Genomic DNA, 15,856 nt, shown 5'->3' with positions numbered 1-15,856 from the left:
AAGCAGACATCTCACTGCTCTTGAGGTCACCTTCGGGTTCGTAGGCGATCCAGCGCAGGATGGCCTCGAACGCCGCGCTCTCTTCGTTCACATTGAGGTCATCTCTACCGAGGATGTCGGCGAGTAGCTGCACGGAGAGCTGCGGGAACTCTTCGGACAAAACCACCTCCTCAAAGTGGTCAAGGAGGAAGTGGTAGGACTTGAGCCGCAGCTCGGGGGACAAGCAGGTGTCAGTGACCTGAAAGATGCCGATGCAGTTCTCTGGGCAGAGCTGCAAAAAAAGTTTAAAAAAAAGATTTTTTCTTTATTTAAATTTTTTTTTAAAGTTTGACGAATAATAATAAAAATATCCCCATAGTCGAAATTATGAGATAGAAAGTCGAAGTTATTAGATAGAAAGTCATAACTATGATAGAAAGTCATAATTCTGAGATAGAAAGTCAAAATTATGAGATTGACAGTCAAATTTATGAGATTGACAGTCAAAATTATGAAATAGATAGTCAAAATTATGAGATAGTTAAACACAGTCATAGAAGCAGCTCTTTGGCTTACTGTACATTTAACATGGAAATGTATTGTGAGCACATTGAAGACTACTTTAAACTGTGAATGCAGAGTTATTTAACAATATATTACGAGTAGTGACATTTACAACCGGCCCTTTGCGGGCGACCATGATGCTGATGTGGCCCGGAGTGAAAATGAGTTTGAGACCCCTGCTTTAGATTCTTGACATTGTTTAGATATATAATGTCTGATTTATTTCGGCTGTCACTGCCCATGGATCAGGTTCCTCCACATTCTGTACTGCTATCTCGATCTTCTTACTGTACAACTGTACATAGCACAGCATGTAACTGACGTTGTATTTGCCTGCTTGGCTTCTGTGCTTTTGTCTGGGGAAAAGAAAAACTGTCCTCAACTCAACAGTAATAAACACAATAACACAAATTAGTAATCTTAGAATGTCATTTTCTGTCCTCTTGCATGGCTCACTGTGTGTCTTAATGCTGCTCATATGCAACTGCCGGTCGTCCCAGAGCAGGAAACATGACTGTCCTACTGCCCCCCCCCCCCCCCCCCCCAATCCAGGTGCCTTCATGTTGCCGTACATCATCATGCTGGTGTTCTGCGGCATTCCTCTCTTCTTCCTGGAGCTGACCTTTGGTCAGTTCGCCAGCCTGGGGTGTCTTGGAGTATGGAAGATCAGCCCTGTGTTCAAAGGTTGGTGCCAATGTGTTTGTGGACTTGCATAAATCCCATAAATACATACATTTGTGGGGATAAAATGTATATATTTGTGTTGACAAACTCACAAATTATTGTGAAATGTAACACATATATCGGCCAAAAGGCTCTGAGTTGAACTTAGCTTAGCTTAGCTTAGCACTTCTATCCTGAGGATGCAGCATTACCCATCATGTAGAAGCCGTCATTTGCCTCACATCCAAGTTCTGCTGTTCTCCCATCCTGTCCCCTTCTCCCTCCAGGCGTGGGCTATGGCATGATGGTGGTGTCCACCTACATCGGGATCTACTACAACGTAGTCATCTGCATCGCCTTCTACTACTTCTTCATGTCCATGACTAACCTGCTGCCGTGGACCTACTGCAACAACCCCTGGAACACGCCGGACTGCAGCGGGGTGGTGGGCCCCGGCGGCAATCGGCTCAACGTTAGCTTCGCTAACGCTACCACGAGCCTGGTGGCTGGGGTGGCTGAGGTGGTCAACCGCACCAAGAGGACCAGCCCCAGTGAGGAGTACTGGAAGTAAGTCTCTGAAGTACACCGACAATATGTCATTCATTAATAATTGCTCACCGAACCCAAGATGCAGGACCTGACAGCAGCGGGGAGAAAGGACTTGCGGTACCTCTCCCTCAGACACCGGGGGTGAATCAGCCGGTGACTGAAGGAGCAGTGCAGAGCTGCCAGAGTGTCCTGCATGGGGTGGGAGGCGTGGCTCATCAGGGATGAGAGCTTCGCCATCATCCTCCTGTCTCCCACCACCTCCACAGTATCCAGTGGACACCCCAGCACGCTGCTGGCCTTCCTCACCAGTTTGTCCAGTCTCCTCCTGTCAGCTGCCGCGATGCTGCTGCTCCAGAAGACCACTCCATAGAAGATGGCTGATGCCACCACGGAGTCGAAGAAGGTCTTCAGGAGTGCTCCCTGCACCCCAAAAGACCTCAGTCTCCTCAGCAGAAAGAGTCTGCTCTGTCCTTTTTTATAAAGAGCGTGAGCGTGGTCAGTCCAGTCCAGTTTATTGTTCAAGTGAACACCCAGGTACTTATACGACTTCACGACCTCAATGTCCAGTCCCTGGATGCTCACCGGTGTCGGAGGAGGGCGTTTACCCCGGCGGAAGTCCACCACCAGCTCCTTGGTCTTGCTGGAGTTGATGTGGAGGCGGTTCCGCTGGCACCATCCTAAAAAGTCCTGGTTTAGTTCCCTGTATTCTCTGTCATCATCGGCGGAGATGAGGCCGACGATTGCAGAGTCGTCAGAGTTATGTTTGAAGTCCGAGGTGTAAATGGAGAAGAGGAATGGAGCCAGAACGGTTGCCTGTGGGGCCCCTGTGCTGCAGGACACCCGATCTGACTCACACTCCCGTATCCGCACATACTGTGGACGGTTGGTGAGGTAGTCCAGGATCCATGCAGTGAGGTGGTGGTCCACCCCGGTCTGCTCCAGCTTGTCCCTCAGAAGCAAAGGCTGGATGGTGTTGAAGGCACTGGAGAAGTCGTAGAACATGATTCTCACAGTGCTTCCAGCCTTTTCCAGGTGAGAGAGGCATCTCTGCAGCAGGAAGATGACGGCGTCATCCACCCCGATGCCGGACTGGTAGGCGAACTGAAGTGGGTCCAGGGATGAACTCACCAGAGGGCGGAGATGGGCAAGGACCAGCCTCTCCAGGGTCTTCATCAGGTGGGATGTCAACGCCACCGGCCTGTAGCTGTTGAGGTCCTTGGGCCGCAGGTTCTTTGGTACCGGTACCACGCAGGATGTCTTCCATAGCTGTGGTACTTTCCCCAGCCTCAAGCTCAAGTTGAATACGTGCTCCGCTATCCCACACAGCTGGTCTGCGCAGGATTTGAGGAGCCTTGAGCTGATGCCGTCTGGACCCGTGGCCTTCCTCGCCTTGATCCTCCTCAGTTCCTTCCTCACTTGGTTGAGGGACACGCTGGGGGGTGGGGTGCTGTGTGTTGGAGTGGGAGGGGAGCCGAGTGCTGGGGGGAGGTGGAGGGGGAGGGGCGGTAATAATCCACAGGGGATGCAGATGATGGGGGTTGCAGCAGTAGGGAGGTCTGGGTGGGGGGAGGGGTGGATGGCTGGTCAGATCTGTTAAAAAATAAGTTCGGCTCATTCACCCACTTTTGGTCCCCCTCAGGCTGTTGGTTGGGCCCCTTGAACCCAGAAATCGCCTTGAGGCCCTTCCAGACCCCGACGGTGTTATTCTGCTGCAGCTGGTCCTCCATCTTCATCCTGTCGACATCTTTCCCCTCCCTGATCTTCATCCTCAGCTCCCTCTACACAGTCCTCAGCTCCTCTTTGTTGCCAGATATAAAAACCCTCTTCTTCTCCTTGAGGAGGGCCTTTATCTCCAGAGAGATCCAGGGTTTGCCTTTTGAGAAACACCGTACAGTCCTGGTGGGTACGGTGTTCTCAACACAGAAGTTAATATAGTCCGTGATGCAGTCGGTGAGACCGTCGATGTCTTCCCCATGGGCATCACTGAATACCTCCCACACGGTTGTCTCAAAACAGTCCTTCAGAGCCTCCTCGGCTCCATCGGTCCATCATCTAACTGTGCGGGTCACAGCTGGCTGCTTCTGTGCAAGAGTTGTGTACACAGGCAGGAGGTGCACCAGGTTGTGGTCAGATCTGCCCAGGGGAGGGAGAGGTGATGATATGTATGCCTCCTTGGTGTTGGCGTATTAATACTGTCATTTAGTATCACTTCCATTTAATAACGCCCTTAAGTGGTATTTCAGAGTAAACTATGTTTGGGGGAAGCTAGAGCCTCATTTTTGTTCATGTCCCTCTCTGGATCCCACGTATTCATTGCTTTTTGCCTTTAATTCCTAGGTAGTAATGGAGCAACACGGGTCACCAAAAAGCCAGTGAATGATAATATTTCAAAAAAGAACGTAGCCCCGTGAATGTCTTTGGTCATGGCTTTAAGTATCACATGCATTGACTTGAGCGAAGACAAATATGGCTGCACGCAGCAGCGATCGAGGTCTTTGTTGATTGAGAATGAGCTCTTGAACTTGTCTCTCCTAACTTAAAAGTCTTCGGAAACCGGTAAAGTAGCACAGGTATTTGAGAAAAAACTGAGAAAGAATTGCAAAATGTGACATTTTGAAAGATTATGTAAGATTATGTAAAACCAAAGATTATGTAAGACCATTGGAGCAAAGGTGCAGTTGAACAGAGAGACTAAAATGCCACAAGAATTGTGACACTATGCCAAGCCGTTCTCGAGATAATGGTACAAACTTAAACGTGATTGTTACAGCACCACCTTGAGGTCAATGAGTGTCACTTTATGTGCCTGAGCAGTAAGTGGAATTTGACAACCCAGCTGCCAATTTCAGCTTACATTTCTGGCTTCACCAACTCTTTTAGAGGAGGAAAAATAAGAAAGAAAAGCAGCTTCCGCTGTGCTTGGACCCCTAATTAATGTCTTCTGCATGCTGATGAAATTCATGTTTGCTTAGCTGAGTCATTAAGGGCTTATGTTGATTTTAATGTTTGCAATGGAAATTTGTCATGAAAAAGTAAAGCAACAACTGACGTCCTGAGTTCAAAGACCTTTTAAATGTCAAATAATTGACCATGTGACTCTCTCTCTTTCTCAGACACTATGTGTTGAACATCTCCGATGATATCGGGAACTTTGGAGAGGTCCGTCTCCCTATCCTAGGCTGCCTGGCTGTTTCCTGGTTTGTCGTCTTCCTCTGTCTCATCAAGGGAGTTAAATCCTCTGGAAAGGTCAGTCTCACACACACACACACACACACTAATACTCATACATAGACATCAAGGCTTGACCACATGCGAAAACAGACATAATATTGCTGCAGTAAGTCTGTTTTCATTGCATTGCATTACGCATTTCTTACGGGCATTCTTGACTTTCTTGTCACAATGGTCGGTTTTGCGAAGGAAGAGAACTACTTCCAACTGATTTCACCACATGGTGTCATCATCTGTGTGTGTGTGTGTGTGCGCAGGTGGTGTACTTCACAGCCACATTCCCCTATGTCGTTCTGACCATCCTGTTCATCCGCGGCATCACCCTGGACGGAGCCATCAACGGCATCAAGTACTACCTGACTCCACAGTGGCAGAAGGTCCTCGATGCAAAGGTATTCGCTCAAGCACATAAAACGGGGCAGATGGAAAGATGAATTCTTTGCTCTACTTCTGACTGTATGTGGTTTTCTGTTTTGTAGGTGTGGGGAGATGCGGCGTCACAGATCTTCTACTCCCTGGGCTGCGCATGGGGTGGTCTCATTACCATGGCCTCCTACAACAAGTTCCACAACAACTGTTACAGGTTGGAGAAACAAGAAAGACCGTTGCTGCTTTGAGACTGCTTTGGCATTTTTTTTACAATATTTTAGGAGATACGCTTGTTTGCCTTCTTGCTGAGAATTAGATGAGAAGATCAATATACCACTCTTGCACGTGTGCGGCTGGAGCCAGAATACGGTTAGCTTAGCTTAGCATAAAGGCAGCTGGCCTGGGTCTGTCCTAAAGTGACAAAATATGCGCCTCTATAGCTCACTAATTAAAATCTTATATTATTTTAAGACCTACAAATACAAAAGTGTGAGAACAATAAGTTGTGTTTTTTTGGGGCGTTATGTGCTGGAATATTTCTTGGACCCTTGTTGTCACTGGGAGTTTGCCTGGCAACCAGAGGAGGCTCCTGGAAGTCAAGAAATAGTCCAGATCATAACCCCAGGGATGTACCCCGTAGATCAAAGCTTCATTCATAACATTCAAAACCGGAATCAACATTCGAACGCTGTCCAGCTTTCTTTTTCTTCTTTTCTTTTTTGCATTCATTCCGTTTGAACCTGTTATTTGAATCTTAGATAGAAGATAATTCCACTAAAATTTCACACGATCATTATTATCCTCGGCTCACATGTTTCTCAGAGAGTGGGCGTTCGCCTCTCCACACACACGGAGCGGATCAGAGGAGAGACAGGTGAAGTCGGTAGTGAATAACACTATCAGTAACATTTTTACATTCCAGTGGTGGCTTCATCGAATTTAAAAAAGATTGATGTAATCATTTCCGAAATGGACATGTTTTTCTCCAACTAAATATTCAGCTTCAATTCCTTTTTCTTTGCATTTCAAAGAACACATTTTCACTGCAGTCAAAAACCTGCAAAGGGAGAGCAGACACTGACGCGTTATGTTCATTTCAGAAACGTTGACTTCATAAATAAGACGTAAGTCATTTAATCAGATGAATTACTTAATTCAGATTGGGGATTTTATTTGAGGATTATGTTTTTTAGGGTGATAAAACATTTCAACAGAAGCTTTATTCGAAAACCACAACAGACGTTTTGAATGTAAGGAAATGAAATAGAGTACAGCCCAACACAACCTCCCCCAAAAAACCCACATTTAACTCTCAAAATGAAGGGAAAAATCAATGCTCGCCTGCGCGTGAAATTGAATCCCAGATTTCCCTCTCCGCTCCGCTTGGCATTTCACCTCCTCATATCTGCATTTTTTTTTCCCCAGCGCTGTGTCCGCCATTTTTGTAGCTTCCTCTCGGATGCGTGCTTAAGATTTGGCACCTGGTCGCTACGTTTGTATAGCGGTTGATGCCCAGAGAGCAGGGTTTCTGCAGATAGAGACTCCGCCACACACTTCTAGTGGGTCGCAATTGGTTGTGAGAGGGATTTGCTTTTTACGTTGCTTTTGAGTAAAATCCTACATATTTTACATTGTTGGCGTTCCAAAAACAAAGACAGCTTGATGATCATGCATGTTTGAATATGTTGGGGTCTGACCATATGGCTTCAACATGTGCTGTGAACAAAGAGAGTCAGGCCTTCCCTTTTGCAAGCAAAGGTTTCATCCTGATTGTGGTTTGATGAGCGCAAACCTCCTCTGAAGGAATTTCACATTAGGGTGTGAATTCCCCCCCCCAAAACTATGGTTCCTGAAGTCACCTGAATGCACCGCTGCAATCTCATTGGCCGAGAGCCAAGACAGCACCAGGACCCCTGTGGTTCAGCCACTGTCCTACAAAACTGCCTGCAGCTCCCATCTCAATGCTTTTCCCCTTCGACCTCCGTCGAGCTAGGGAGCACACAAACGCTCTCTTCGCTCGGACCCCCGTCCAGGCCACAGAAGATTCAGCTTTCCCCTCCAGCGTCACGCCAGCGACGCTGGCCACGAGGAAGCAACGGCCTTCTCCCCTCCTCAAACCCTGACAGGTCACGAGCCATTTGGCTGGACGAAACAGACAGTGCTCCACTTTGAGTAAGGCCCCCTTACCCCGCTGAGACGGATCCCTCCAACAAGACCTGTCTCCGCTTTTGCCTTTTTCTTTTTGTGCACACATACCGGCAGGAGGAAAGACGACTAAGCCTCAATCCTCCACCGATGATTCCCGGTAAGACGCACGGACCACGTCGTCTAAAACCGAAGTAAAATCATCCTCCCTGCAGCGAGGACAGATCACGTCTGCGTGTCGCTCCAGCGCGAGCTCACGCCACGACGGCCCGACGCCAGCTGCAAAGCCAGCTGCAAAGCCAGCTGCAAAGCCGCGCCGACCAGCAAGCTCCCCCTGAACACCCTTCCTGACGAGGAAAAAGGACAACTTCCCCACGAACACTTTTCCCTTGCTCCGAAGCATCTAAAAGTAAGGGTCATGGTATCTGGGCATAGCTTAGCTTAAATTAACTTAAGTTTAATTCAGGTCATTTCATTTATGTGTTGATATTCCCGTATTTTGTTGTGAGAAGTTACTGTCGCGCGATATTAAGGTATTGCGTAATCCAGCGCGGACGCCGAAGCCCCGCTGTATTGTCTTGAACTGCTGTAACTGTCTGCATTAGACCCGTCGCTGCTGGGAGATTGAGAGTTGTGTATTGTCACTTGAGAGATATGATCAGAGAACACTACGCTCATCTCACCGCAGCGATAAAGATCTGTTTATTTGGGGATTATTTGATTTCATTTTGTTTCTTGCTATATTTCCTTGAATCGATTCTGTGAGTGAAGTGCGGAAACGCGACTATCGTGCACAAGTGTCGTCAGTTCGCGAAGCGACAACGGCAGCTTGTGCAAGATACGGTCTGCGACCCTCACACTCACTACGACGCACGCCGCACACAGAAACTCTGATTCCTCTCTCTGCCCTTTTATTTCTCTTGGTTTTCCGTAACTTGCATACACATAGTCTGCCCCTGGGTAACCCCGTTGCCTATTGTCCCAACTCACGCGATGCATCGGCACACGTGATTACATACAGCAATCTCACCGCCATTTTGTCAGAGTCCCTCGACTGCGCCATCTGGTGGTAGTTTCGCTGTAGTTCTTTAAGGCACCTCCCCTCACACACACGTGACTACACGCACAGCCTCCCCCTCCCTTTTGTCTGCGTCACTCGACGCCGCCATCTTTGTAGTTTTCGACTGTAGTTTTAAGACCCCCCTTTTCTTTTCACACACAGACCCACACACACATTACATATGTATTATGTACATATACATATGTACATACATATGTATGTATTACATACATCCTCACCCATTTTATTCATTCTTTAGGCATTAGGCATTTTGCATCAGGATACAGTGCTGCTGCACTGTTTGAGCAACACAGACCAGCATCCTAATACTTGCACTGATCAGAGAAGCTTGAGGCGTCGGAGAAGAGGAGAGAAGAGGAGCTAAACCACTGGCTTCTGGAGGTTTCAGTACAGAGGGAAGAGACAACCAGCGACAGAGAGAGACCGTGAGTCAGGGCTATAGGTCTACAAAGAGAAGGCGAGATAAGGTAAAACAGGAGGACGGACAGAGATAATGTTTTTCCGACAATGTGTTAAGGGGCTGGTTGCACTGTGCTTAAACGCCAAGGGAGCAAGTGAGGAGCAGAGGAGACGGTTCAGATGGTGGGGAAAGGAGACATGGAAGGCGATAAGGAGAGGAGAAGATGTCATTTATTCTCCCGAGCTTGTCCACACATGCTGACCGAGTAAGGGGCATTGGAGGGGCTGCAGATATGATTTGTTCCTTCGCCAGCAGCTGGAGGTTGTGCTATCTGTGCACACAGCTGCGCGGCGGCCTAATCAGCTTGTGTCCTGCAGCCCCGTCCCTGTGGAGTCACTCTACTGCAGAGAGTTTTGCGAAGGAGCCGAGAAAGGGCACCGGGCATCAAAGGCATCCTCTGTGATTACTCCTGACGGGAAATGTGAGGAAACACAGCAACGGTGCAACGGCATAATTCCCTTGTTGAATCTGAACAAAGTCTGAGTCAGAGAGATTGAAGATAGAAAAAGGTGTTCCTCCAGCAGCATGCAGCTCAGACTGGTGCTTCTCAGAGCAAAGCCGATTTGCAACCTTTAGTATGAATGTTTCTACTCTGCTACGTCTTCATCCCAGTCGTAATCATCTTGACCCAGAGAGGGTAAAGTCAGCCCAGCACTGATCTGTTAAGGGCGAGAGATCTCAAACTGAATCTGAGCTTTCTCTGCTATGAATTCCATCATGAATTCAGGTGCTCTTCTTCTTCTTCTTCTTCTTCTTCTTCTTCAGCTCATCCTTCTGGGACTTCAAATAGTGGTTTACAAAGAGGTGGAACTGCAGCACTTGTTCTCTCAAGCTTCCCTTCATTGCAGCACATCTTGTAGGTGTTGGTGGATTATTAGCTAATGCCTTGATGCCAGCAGTAGTCATCATGTGTGGTTATGTTTTAAAATGGGGTGGTAAACTTGGAAAGATAAACAATCATCTTTAACATGAGTCACCGCATGTCTGTTTCACCAGTTTCCATCCAAGCGCACCTCATCCCCACAGAGCCCAGTAATAAGATTGTAAAATCATATTTTAGTGTAACTGATTGTGTTCAATGTGATGTTGCCTCATATCGTCCCTGAATTGAAGCAAATCAAAATTGTATCGTGGCAGACTTTGTGATATCAGCAAATAGCTGTAAACCGATATGCTATCGTATCGTGATGGAATTTGTGATTTACACCCCTGCTGATTACGGGGACTGAATTGTCATGCATTCATTTTTTTAACAGTTTTTTTTATTTTTGAAAGAGTTGGCTGGTAAAACTATAACTCTGCCCCGCTTATTGAACGATGGGGATGCATTTGCTCCACTCGCCGGGGGCCTTTGATAGAGATACTACATCTCAGTTTGGTCACGCTCGCTCTCTTCTCTGCTGCTGCCATCGCCTCGTTACCTCATAGATTTCACACGTCGGCACTATTCTCGTTGCGTTAAGAAGTGCTTTTCTTTCACCCTGCGTGTTATTGAGTAATTAACAGATAGTAGTAAAGAGCTCTCTTAATGTATCAGTTGACGATGATGAGAAATGTACTCGGAAGTAGCCTTTGAATGATGCGTTCACAGTCGCTCATGGTTAATCAGGACATGGGGCACCACCCTACATGACCAGACATCAGGTTTTTCTTAGGGAATCAGTTTGGGTATTTGTATTTGGTACGTTTTCTCTTATCCTGTGCCTTCTGTGAACAGGCACAGTGTGAATGACAACAATGCTCGATACAGTGGTTTCAACTTGTAATTGTCTCCCTGCAGTTAAATGAATTCTTCTTCTTCTTCTCTTTTCTTCATACAGAGACAGCATCATCATCAGCGTAACCAACTGTGCGACCAGCGTGTATGCCGGCTTCGTCATTTTCTCCATCCTGGGCTTCATGGCACACAACCTGAAAGTCCCCGTGTCGGAGGTGGCCGACCACGGCCCGGGCCTGGCCTTCGTGGCCTACCCAGAAGCCCTCACTCTGCTGCCCATCTCACCACTCTGGTCACTGCTCTTCTTCTTCATGCTCATCCTCCTGGGACTGGGGACTCAGGTGAGGCTGAGAAACTGTACACTGTACATGTCCGACCATACCGACGCATCCATCGACACGTAGTTTACTTGATGCGGAGGTCAACCGCTTACATGGATCTTGGTGTTCCTCAGTCAGCCTTGTGTTCTCGCCACAAACAACGAGAATTGTAGAGTTGACAGACAGCCTGAGGAAAGGTGATACATATGGCTCAGGGGATGGAAATGTGTGTTTGACGCTTCACCTCTTTGGCCCAGACGGAGTTATCTCAGCAACCTTCCGATGGATATTCATGGCATTTAACATTAATTGTCCTCAGATGATGATCTTAAATGTGTTGGTGATCGACTAGATGGATTGACAAAACATTTCATACAGATATTCATCGTCCTAAAGGATGAACCATACTGACTTTAGTGATCCAACACGCAACAACTATTGAGACAATATTCCACCTCATTTTGACAAATTATCACTTTTCAAGTAGATCCATTATCAGGTCCAAATTCTAATTTCCAATACTTATATGATTCAATTGAATTCAATGTATTTGTTTCGCCCAAAATCACAAATTTGCCCCAGAGGGCTTTACAATCTGCACAGCATACGACATCCTCCGTCCCAAAGAATGCAAGTTTAATGCCCCTCCGCATTGTCTTCACTTTTTAGGAAGGTCACTCGGAGGTCGCCGCCTGCAAGATACCTGCAAAACGAAATAGTCTCCGATCAGCCTCAGCTGTGCTGTGTGTATAGTGCTTATGAGCCAATGTTTACATTGTCATTTTGAAGTTGGTAGCATTCTAGCATTAGCATTTAGCTTAAAGCACCAACACAAATACAGCCTCAAAGGACTTCTAGTTGGGCTGTAGGCACCTGTTGTAATGCATTACCCTGTAAATATAAAAGCCCTTTTATTCTTGACCACCGAATTAAGTGCCTTAAATTAGGATTGTTATGCCACACCCTCCCCACAGAGTAATGCATATTTTTGGTGGAATGCATACGCATTACACTACAAAAGTGATGAAACTGTGTGTTGGATAAATATGTAGCTGCTCACAGAAAATACCGTAGCAAAGCACAATATAGTGCATGTAGAAATTTAAGATCTACTGGACATTTATTGCGGAACTTTTTCCTCTTCAAATTTCAGACTTTCTACTTTGAATGACGTTAGAAGTCCTTCTAGTCCAAACTCGTCTCTCGTTTAATTTAATTCAGAAACCCTTCATCCCTGTTCTGGTAGTTCTGTCTGCTGGAGACGCTGGTGACGGCCATTGTCGATGAGATCGGTACGGACTGGATCATCCGGAACAAGACCGTTGTCACACTGTCAGTGGCCGTAATTGGATTCTTACTGGGAGTTCCACTAACGACACGGGTGAGTCCCAAACACATGCAGATCGTGTCTTTGCACGCAGCTCGTTCTCTCTCGTGGAGGTGACTCTTTGCTTTCTGTGCGCAGGCGGGAATCTATTGGCTGCTACTGATGGACAACTATGCTGCTAGTATCTCTTTGGTCGTCATCTCCTGCATTATGTGCATCTGCCTCATGTATGTTTATGGTAAGGATGGAAAATAGGCTATGTTGCTTTTTTTTGCTCTCATGTGAATTCAGGACAAAGGACCTCACATTATTAAAAGAAGAGAATATGCCGTGACACATAAACTATGACACTATGAAATTCCATAAAGAAATAGTTTCAGGGCAGCTATAATAGAGTCTGAAAGCATCGGGGGTTTGATTGAAATAAAAGATGGGGACAGGTGCAGAGGAGAGGAAAGTTCATTAAGAGTCGCTACTTCTATTATTTATTATTAAGTTAAATAACCAATAATCATGAATTCATTAATTATTGTTGAAATTCACACTTTACTCTGCTTTCATGCCATGATTCACGACTCCGCCTTGTTGTGTAATGTTTGGACTTTCCCTGGATAACTCTTTGTTTTTGATGGCAGGTCACACCAAATACTTTAAAGACGTTGAGATGATGCTGGGCTTCCCTCCTCCTCTCTTCTTCAAAGTCTGCTGGAGATTCATCTCCCCCCTCATTATCTCCGTAAGTGAACACACACGCATACAAACCACTGTCGTAGGGATCGAACCTCTGATCACAACCCAACAATCGCTGCACACATCTTTTCGGCCTTTTCCGCAAAACGGTGTGGACATCTGATCGTTGTGGGAAACCGGCAGTGTTGATGCAGTGATCTAAACATTTTACGTGTTGCCGGCGCATTGTGTGGGACGTGACCTACATTTGAGCCGCCATCATCAACACCAATCTGTATTCGGCTACTGTTTGGCTTTGTTTCCAGTATGAACTTCTAAAAGCAAATCTTTCGGACAGGGAAATGGACACATGCAGCCGATATGAATGTGCTATTTCCCAAGCAGGCGCATTAGCCACTAAGCTGCTGGGCCAACCAAGAAATTCATTGTTGTGGATTACTGCTCAGATTTCAGGCGTTTGGTTTGTTCTCTCTTTCATTTCACTACTCAGATGAATGCCTCGCTCTGCAGGGCCTCTGCTAGAACTGTCATGATTTATAATCCTAATTATCTGCATCTTTGAAGTTAAACAACGGACTGCTATGCTGCTGTCTCCAGTGACTCCACCTGTACTGATTTAATGCTGGTTTCTTTTGATAAACCGTACAGGAAGTCATGATTTTTTTACTTTGACCATAGCAACAGGATGGGGAATGCTTCATGATTGATGACTAATTCTCGTGGTATATCCTACGGGCGTTTTTACAGAATATTGTCAAATTGATCAAATAGTGTGACATGATGATCCTCTTTCTATGGTATGTTGGATGTCAGTTACAGATATTGTAGGAAAAACATTTAAATATAGTTTATATAAAACTTTAGTTGTTTTTGTTTTCTCCGTCCTCTGTGTTTTTAAAAAAAGTTTCATTTCCATCAGCTTCTTCAGACCCCTGCTCTAAATGATGACGCCCTCACTCATTCACCGTCTCTCTCTTCTGTCCCTGTAGTTCATCTTGATCTTCACCGTGATCCAGTACAAGCCCATCACCTACAATGACTATGAGTATCCCGGCTGGTCTCTGGGTGTCGGCTTCTGCATGGCTATGTCCTCAGTGATCTGCATACCTGTCTATGCCCTCTACAAGATCTCCAGGTCCCCAGGGGCCACCTTCAGAGAGGTACAGACACCAAGGAGATAATGAGATTGGGTGTGGGTGTGCGTGCGTGTGCATCTCTGTGTCTGTCATTCTGCTGCACTAAGCTGCATTATGTTTTGGGTGCTTGAATTTTTATACATAAGTGTGCATACATTTGATGAAAAAATGGTCTATTTAATATTACCGTGAAAACATCTCCTACTGTCGGTTGAAGTGCAACAACTGAAAGCAGTTGAAGTAGTAAAGTTGAGGTGTCAGTCGTGTGCAGTGGAACAGTGAAAGAGGAGTCAGCTGGCGTTTCGAGGCTGAAAGCAGTTGAATTGTCAATGCAGCTTTAACTTTTGACATTTTTCATCAAGTGTTTTTGGAGCTGGTATAGTTTCCCCTCGTATTGAAGCAGCTCTGACTGATGTCTGACTCTTTCTCGCTCAGCGCTTCAAGTTCGCTTGCCAGCCAGATCCATCGTGGGGCCCTGCCCTGCTGGAGCACCGGATAGGCCGCTACGCCCCCATAGCCTCCGAAGACACGATGGAGTCTCGTCCCCTCAGGGAGAAGGCGGAGCTGAAGGAGGAGCTGAAGGAAGAGCGAAAGGAGGTGCTGAAGGAGGAGGAGGAGGAGAAGGAGAGGAGGGATGAGATCAGCCTCACCATCCAGGGAAGCAACGGCTCCACCAACACACAAAACAGCCCCAACCCCAGCGCATAGACGGCACCGTGCTCTGTCAGCGCTACCGGGGACACCCCTGCTGTGCCCCACCATCTCTTCCCTCTCTTCTTCCCTTCTCCTCCCTTCTCCTCCATCCTCAACCCACTTTCCCACAGTCCTCTGTGGGGGAAATCCCATTTGCTGGAGACCTTTACATATTGTAAGGGCTTATTATATCTATCCTAACCTCTTCTATCTATCTATCTATCTGCGTGTTGTCTCCAGATAAATGAAGAAAAAAAAAAACGAAAGGAAGAAAAAAAAATTGGGTTGTCATCCAAACGATGTGAGTGTATGTTAGCGTGTGCGTGGGTGTGGGTTGTTAATTTGTTACACGTAATTTAATAATGCAGATTGTTTTTCCTTTCTTTTCTTTTTTTTTTTGTAAAACTTGTACATGTCATCGTCATATAAGCAGTTAGAGGTGCGGTAGATTGTGAGGCTGCATGTGTTTGTTTTGTGCGTGCAGCACCGTGTTCTCCTTTATTCTGTTAGCTGGGTCTGTGTGGGGTCGGGGGACTTTCTAGCAGCAGTGATTTGACAGCTGGAGACTTGCGATGCGATAAATACAGCGGTGCCGCGATAAAGAGAGGCCGGGTGAGCTGTGAACGAACCGGCCATTTGCAGTTCGATGGCGCCCCAAGATGGAAGTCGGCTCAATTCAATGGCCAGGGAAAGAGGCGGTCGCACTCATTCACACACTCACACTATTGTACATTTTACAGCACACACTGACCTCAAGCGTCGTTGATACTAAGCCTGTTGTTATTTTTATGCTTCTTCTTTTTTCGATAGAGCACACACATTTAACGAACGCCCGAGATGGCGACTGACAAGGCGGATTTTCCGTGGAAATGTCCTCCATTCGTAACTTTTTCCAATTAAAGCTGCTGAAAGTTTTGAAAACTCAGCAGAGA

The 15,856-nt window shown here is 46.5% G+C and overlaps 1 protein-coding gene across 1 annotated transcript; it reads left to right on the top strand.

Annotated features, from left to right (window-relative positions):
- Nucleotides 1-1,493: 1,493 nt before the first annotated feature.
- slc6a9 (solute carrier family 6 member 9) lies at nt 1,494-14,939 on the top strand (the record flags this gene model as incomplete). The annotated part of the gene is made up of 10 exons (XM_079285460.1): nt 1,494-1,773; nt 4,869-5,001; nt 5,244-5,378; nt 5,466-5,569; nt 10,862-11,099; nt 12,325-12,459; nt 12,544-12,643; nt 13,041-13,141; nt 14,085-14,255; nt 14,667-14,939. Exons 1-10 carry the CDS (start codon nt 1,508-1,510, stop codon nt 14,937-14,939), a joined length of 1,656 nt encoding a protein of 551 aa, XP_079141586.1. The 5' UTR covers nt 1,494-1,507.
- Nucleotides 14,940-15,856: the final 917 nt, after the last annotated feature.

The sequence above is a fragment of the Melanostigma gelatinosum genome, assembly GCF_949748355.1.
Source record: "Melanostigma gelatinosum genome assembly, chromosome: 15".
In the NCBI taxonomy this organism is placed as follows: Eukaryota; Metazoa; Chordata; class Actinopteri; order Perciformes; family Zoarcidae; genus Melanostigma; species Melanostigma gelatinosum.
Note: the sequence above shows the minus strand (reverse complement) of the source record. Positions and strands in the feature narration are given on the sequence as shown.